The following is a 6,678-nucleotide window of genomic DNA, read 5'->3' as shown; positions in this document are numbered from 1 at the left end:
ATGAACGGATACCTAGGTGGATGCGCTGAAGGATAGGCAGCTGGTTGGCTAGATGAATAGACTTTTAAGGACACAGCAGGGGTCAGAAGTGTCCTCTGGGGCCAGAATGGGCAGGCGTCAGAGTCCCAAAAGCAGCCCTGAGCATGGCCAGGCTTTGCAGGCAAAGCCAAATGGCCTGGTGACCCAGGAGGGCCCCTAAAGACCAGGACCCAGGCCACTCACCACATGACCTGGGCGCCTTCTTCTGACACCTCCACCAACAGCTCCACCCGGTCACCCACGAACACCTGCTGGTCCTCGAGGGGTGTGACGATCAGGACTGGGGGCTCTGCGGGTGGGGACGGTCGTCGGCAGTGTCAGGACGCCAGTGTCCCCTGTGCCGCGCTCCCGTCCCCACCTCACCTTTGACAAAGAGCTCGGTGAAGCACTTCTCGTCCTTGATGGCCACCTCGTACGCGGCGTCGTCGGCCAGGGTGCACTTGTTGATGGTGAGGATTCGCTTCTTGCCCACGTTCTCAAACACGTACCTGGGGAAAGGTCCCAGCTCACTGCAGGCCAGCTCTGCGCCCAGCCCCAGGAGCCAGTCTCACCCTGAGTCACACGGGAGGGGACAGGCGGCCCAACTTCGGTCACACAAGCAACCACAGCAAAAGGCCAGCTGCCTGTCCACGTGCACCTGCCTGCCTTCAGGCTGGGACACACAGCCGCGTTTCCCTGTCTCCTTTCCTGCCAGGATGGCCAAGGACTGAGACTGGGCTCAGAGCATGACCAGAAGTGACGCTTCTCACACAGAACCTGAGCTCCAGTTTTTTTTGTTTTGTTTTGTTTTTGGGGGGTTTTTGGCAAGACTGGGAATTGAACCCAGGGCCTTTGCACTGAGCTACACCCCCAGGCCTTTTTCACTTTTTTATTTGGAGTCCAGCTCAATTCTCAGTTGTCACCTCCATACCCAGCTGAACAAAGCCAATCGGAGCTACCATCCTTGCACCCTACTTGCTGCTGGGCTTGATCTCCTGGCCATTCTTGAACCACTTGAGGGGAAGGTCCGGGTCGCTGATCTCGACGACCAACTTGATCTTGTTGCCCTTGTCCACCTGGTAGGCCGGGTCCAGCTTCTTGGTGAAGGCTGCAGAGAGAGGGGGTCACAGAGGAGGTGGAGATGGGGGGCCCTGGCTCCCCGAGGAGCCTAGTCTCCTCCAGGACACCCGGGACTCAGAGCCTCCCGGGGCCTCCAGCTGGGCCGGGCACCGACCTGCGCTCTTCTTGACCTCCACCTTGGCCTTCTTGAGCCTCTTGAGCATGCCCCGGAGGTCGGTGATGCCGTACTGGAAGGCGATCTTCTCATACTCGCTCTTCTTGGCCCCTTTCAGGAGTTCCCAGATCTCGGGGGGAATGCCCAGGTCGTCATCGTCCTTCTTCTTCTTCTTCTTCTCCTCCTCGACCACCTCCCTGCGGTGGGACAAGCAAAGGCCCCAGGAAGTGAGGAGCTCATCTCAGTCCCTGCCCTGCCCGCTCGGCTCACTTCCTGTGTGACCACCCGGGCTGCTTTTCCTTCTCTGCCCCAGGCTCTCGGCCTCTCTTCGCCCCTCTCCTCCCACAGGGCTCCCGAGGGACGCTTCTGACCCCGGGGCAGCACCCTGCTTGGGCTGCCCACTGCCCTGGGCCTCTCAGCCTGGCACTCGGGAGTCACACCTGCCCCGAGACCTTCCAAGCCGTGCTGCGAGCCCTGTCTTTAACCCCCGGGCTCCTTCCTGCCTTCCACTAGGCACAAACTGCTCTCCTGCCTCCTTCCCCACGGGCTCCTGCTCATCTGGAAAAGCCCAGTGCCACAGTACCTTCTCTGGAGGTGTTCCCTGTCCCCTGAGACAGTAAGATGCCTTTGCCTGGGCTCCAGATGGCCCCCCAGTCCTCCCTCGGATCACACAGAATGGTTTCGGCCTGCGTCCCCACCTTGACGACCTGCCATCCCTCCGAGGCAGTAAGGAACTCAGCAGGGACAGGGAGGGCTACACTGCCCCATCTCAGCCAGGTGATCAGAGGCCTCAGAGGGTGGGTGGGAGGGACAGGAAGAGGGGACAGCCAGTGGGTGAACTTGGGGGGGGTGTCGATAATGGACTGATGGACAGATGGATGGGCCAATGGGTACGCAGGTGGGGGACGGCTAGGAGTCTGGGTAAGTGGTCCGCGGGCACGGAGACCGGTGAGTCAGTCAGGAAGTGGGTTATCAGGGAAACAGTTACGGAGGCAGACAGGTGAGTGAAGGGCGGAGGAGCGGGAGAGCAAATAGAAAATGAGGGTGAGACCAGGAATCGTGGTACAGCGGAAACTGTCACCACTCATGCTGGACCTGCGCAACGTCAATGTCAGTTTAACAGAAAGCTCCCTGCTTGGGGGGAAGGAGGCAGAGCTCAGGGAGAGACGCACCTGGAGAGGGAGGGTGTGGAAGGGCGCGAGGGAGGGCAGCTACGCGGGGGCCTCGCTGGGCGAAGTGGACGGGCGGAGGGTGGGAGAGGGTAGAGCGATAAGTGGTCGAGTGTAACGGATGGACAGGTAGCAGGTTGGCGGGAACATGACATGGGTGTGAGGGTGTGGGGACTGGCACGTGGGCAGGCAGGTGGGAGGGTGGACAGACGGACGGACGGACGGAGGAGTGGACGGCGGTAAGTGGGCAGATGTGCAGGTCCCTGCGTGGCTGGACGGATAGGTGGGTGGGCGGACAAGAGGGTCCGTGGATGCTCGGTTGGAGGAACAGGTGATGGCGGGGAGCTGGAGCGAACGTGACAGTGCAGACGAAAATGCTGGGTCGGGGGAGCAGCAGGGAGCCGGAGGGCAGACAAGTGTCTGGGAGAGGCGGGGCCAGGGTCCCTGGGAGCGTGACGAACAGGTGGCTGGATGGCTGGAGGGCAGGGTCTGCCCGGGCGGAGAAGGTGTGGGGGAAGCAGGGTCCCTGTGCGCTCGCCTCTTCTTCAACAGGCCACTGAAATCCAGCTCCCCAGCATCTTCTGCCTTCCCTTCGCCCCTGCGGCCATGGAGAGGGAGTGTGAGTCCCACGGAGATGCACCCCAGTCCCTGTCCCTGCCTTGCACACATCTCTGCCACTGAGGACAAGACACTCGTGATCCTTGCGCCCAGGAAACCCTCCGTCCCAGGGCCCAAAGTCACTTACGTGCGCTTGAAAGCTTCCAGGTTCTGCCCAGAGGCATCCTGACGGGGCGCTGGGGACGGGGTGGGGAGGGAAGGTGAGCCGGGGTGAGGCCTGGCCTGTACCCGCTCTTGCAGGCGCTCCCCTCTGCCTCACGGACCTTCTACCTCCACCTCCTTCACCTGCCTGCCACGTCTGCCTCCCCCGCCAGCATCTCCCCCTCAGCCCAGCTACCTCATCCCGTGCCCTTCATACTGAAGCCCCCACACACCCCAGATCTGCGGGCCCATCTCGAACACCCTCACCGAAACTGTACATCCCTCATCCAAGCACCCGGACAGTCTCAGTCCCCAAGTCTGTCCTGGTTTCCAAAGCTGGGGTCCCCAGCCTCTTCCACCCTTGCATGAGCACCCAGGGGTCCGAACACTTTCGCCCCCAGGTCTGCACCCCCTCCTGCTCGCAGCCTGCGGACAGCCTCCCCACTTTTGACTACCTCGACCCTAAATCTGGACTCTCCTCCTGAAACTTGGACCCACCTCACCACATCTGTACCCCCCCCTCTGCTGGAGGGGACATCGTCCCCACTCAGACCCTGGAACCCTGGCCTCCACTGCCCCCGCCAGCACACCCTCCACGTCGATACTGAAGCCACAGCTGTCGCAGGCGTCCTTGGCTTTGACCTCCAGGCGGTAATCCCCTCGGTCCCCCAGGACCACCTTCCCAATGTGCAACTCCACGGTGTATACCTGGGGACCAGATGGGGGTGCTGGTGGCCGTGGCAGCCACTGCATCCCCGGAGCCCGCTTGGAACTCTGTCCCGGATCCTCGGCCCCACCTTGGCAGGGTGCTCAGTGCCCAGTGCCTGTTCTATCTCTCCTACCTGCACAGCTTTGGTTTTGGGGGGCCCACGTTCCGGGCCCCCCACGACCTTTGGGGACATGCACAGGGCCCTGCTGAAGTGTGCCCTTCCCTACCCACACGTCCTCCCCTCCAGCCCAGCACAGCCGCCATCCTGACGGCCCTGCTCACTCAAGGGCTCCTCCCAAAAGCAGGACCCGCCCATCCGCCACCCTGCCCGAGACGCACGGCCCCTCCCCAGGCCCTCACATTGCTGGCAGAGTCATGGGCCTCCTTGAATGAGAATCGGGCCCCGCTTTTGCCGTCCACCTCCTGCCACTTGCCCTTGAACCACTTGATGGTGGGTTTGCCCAGAAGCTCCTTGCCGTTCACCTTGGCCGTTATGACGGCATCCTTTCCTGCATCGGGATGAGGGGTGTCGGGCTACCAGCTTACCAGGTGCAGCCTCCTCCCTCATCCCAGGGTCCGGGCCCAGCCTTCCCCTGGCCCCTCACCAGTCTCCACTGATACGGAGTCGGGCTTTTTCAGGAAAACGCCACTGGGCTCCTCGGCAGTGGGGGACTGGTCCTCGGGTGGGGCTTCTGTGCCGCAGACAGGAATGGGAATCAGAGGTGGGCCGGCGGGGTAACAGCCAGCCCTGGGGGCAGGAACTCAGAGCCAGGGAGCCCTCTGCTCAGAAACCACAGGTCATGGAGTGAAACGCTGTGTCCTGGCCAGGGAAGAGCACTGATCCCTTGGATGGCTGTGTGACCCCGGCCAGGCTCCCCCAGCCCCTCAGGGGTCAGTGTCCCACGTGCAGACCAGAGTGGCAGAGGTCACTCAGGTGGGAGAGGTCTAAGGACAGCCTGGGCACTGGGAGCCGGACAGGACTGGGGACGCATCTGCCCAAGCTGTGAACTCAAGGCCAGGCTGCAGGGCTGCGCTCCGTCCCGGGGGCACTAGCGAGCTACAGGAGCGGGACTGGGGGCAGCACTGGTCCCTCTAACACTGTGAGTGAGGGGAAAGACCGAAGGACAGACCCGGCCAAGGTGGGTGAGGGTTCAGAGACAGCAGGTGCAAGGAGGCGTGGCAGGTCGGCCTCACCTTTGGGGGGCTCTGCAGGAGCTTCCTTAGGGGCAGCTTCTTTGGGGACATCTTTGTCTTTGGGGACCTTTTTGGCTGCTGTGAGGCAGGAGATGTTCACAGTTCAGGGCCTGCGCAAAACCCCACTCTTCCCGGACAGAGGAGTCTAGGCCAGGCCTCCTCCCTCAGACCCGAGGGTCCAGGCCCAGCCTCCTCTCTCATCCCCCAAAACCCCCCAACTTAGGTATAAATTTATGTCCGACCAGAGTCTGGGATCAGGTTTCCCCACTCCAGGCCGGCCGTGCCCCTGCCATCCAGGCTACCAGGCCCTGACCTTTTGGGTTCGGGGGTATAATTAGCTTTTCCCTTGGGCTAGAAACTAGACACCTCGCGCTGACCACAGCAGCCTCCCGGGATGCTGACTCCTGGCCCAAGAGGGCCCAGCCTCAGCAAGGGTCTGGACTACACCCCACCGATGCCTCAGGACCACCACCCTCCCCAGAAGGGTCCTGGGACTGTCCCCCCTCCAGCTTCCTCAGAGGAGAATGCCCAACCCTTGTACAAAGACGTGTCCCATTCACATAGGGTCCCCAAACTCGACAGAAGGACTCGGGGGCCGGGGGTGCGGCCCAGCAGGAGAGCTGGCACCTGTGGGCCCTGGTACCACCCGCAGCACCACACATGCACAAAAATCAAAACAGGAAGGAAAGAGACGGACGGCTCCTGATTCCTACACGAGGGGGCCAGGCCCACAGGAAGAGGGCTGTCCTCATCCTTACACGGACAGGTCCAGGAATCCATTCTCAATACTCTGCACCCCTCTATGTGGGGAGAAAGGCCCAAACCCTTCCCAGTGGGCGCCACCCCCATCACTACGCGGAACCCCCAGTCTACACACAGGGCCCCACCCCCACGGCGAGCAGAGGACCCGGATGGACAGAACTTCTCCACCCCTACCAGACAGAGAAGTTCACCCCTGCAGCAGGTGGGGGTGTCCCCATCCCCCACATTCAGGGGACCTCCTCCATCTCTCACACGGGAGCCCCTCCGCACGCAGACGAGACACCCCTCCCCAACTGTTCTCCCCAGCCCTGAGACAGGAGCCCGAGTCCCCTTCAGCACAAGGGTCCTCATCCCTTCGGAGGCAGGGCCCGAAGCCACCTGGTTTGGCCGCAGGCATGTCGGCAACTTCCTCCCGCGGGGGGACCAGACCACGCAGCTGCGAAGACCCGCGGCGCCCTAGGGAGGACAGGTGCCCCGCGGGGAGCGTTTTAAGAAGATGAGAGACTCCCAGGAGGCCCCGGGAGGCCGGGACCGCTGCCCCACATTCTGCCTGCACGCCCAAAAGGGGAGAAATAGCAGGTGGACAGAGACAGCTGCATGCCGGGTCCCCAGGGAGGAAGGCTGGGGGGCTCCCACACCTGGGCTGCGGGGGAGACGCCCCGCGAGGACGGCAGGGTGCTGGGCGCCCACCCTCCTGAGTCTGGGGTCATAGGAACGCGGAGTCCAGATTTTGGGTCCAGAAGAGAGAAGAGGAGGACGGGGAGAAGATGAGAAAGGGAGAAGGGGAAGAAGGAGAGGAGGAGGAGGAAAAGGGGGAGGAGCAGGAAGGGAAG

General features: G+C 62.5%; 1 protein-coding gene across 1 annotated transcript in view; it reads right to left on the bottom strand.

Moving 5' to 3' along the window:
* The window catches only part of Mybpc2 (myosin binding protein C2), a 19,400-nt gene extending 12,769 nt beyond the window's left edge, over nucleotides 1–6,631 (bottom strand). Inside the window, exons 1-11 of the mRNA XM_033766027.1 lie at nucleotides 6,224–6,631; nucleotides 5,084–5,161; nucleotides 4,495–4,581; nucleotides 4,250–4,398; nucleotides 3,771–3,888; nucleotides 3,167–3,215; nucleotides 2,960–3,019; nucleotides 1,253–1,449; nucleotides 994–1,126; nucleotides 403–527; nucleotides 223–328 (exon numbers count right to left, since the gene is read on the bottom strand). Coding sequence (XP_033621918.1) covers nucleotides 223–328; nucleotides 403–527; nucleotides 994–1,126; nucleotides 1,253–1,449; nucleotides 2,960–3,019; nucleotides 3,167–3,215; nucleotides 3,771–3,888; nucleotides 4,250–4,398; nucleotides 4,495–4,581; nucleotides 5,084–5,161; nucleotides 6,224–6,242 — 1,121 coding nt within the window. The 5' untranslated portion in view covers nucleotides 6,243–6,631. The remainder of the gene's footprint in view (nucleotides 1–222; nucleotides 329–402; nucleotides 528–993; nucleotides 1,127–1,252; nucleotides 1,450–2,959; nucleotides 3,020–3,166; nucleotides 3,216–3,770; nucleotides 3,889–4,249; nucleotides 4,399–4,494; nucleotides 4,582–5,083; nucleotides 5,162–6,223) is intronic.
* Between the last annotated feature and the right edge of the window lie 47 nt (nucleotides 6,632–6,678).

This window comes from Fukomys damarensis, unplaced genomic scaffold (assembly GCF_012274545.1).
Source record: "Fukomys damarensis isolate Sample0158 unplaced genomic scaffold, DMR_v1.0_HiC HiC_scaffold_19, whole genome shotgun sequence".
NCBI classification, from domain to species: Eukaryota; Metazoa; Chordata; class Mammalia; order Rodentia; family Bathyergidae; genus Fukomys; species Fukomys damarensis.
Note: the sequence above shows the minus strand (reverse complement) of the source record. Positions and strands in the feature narration are given on the sequence as shown.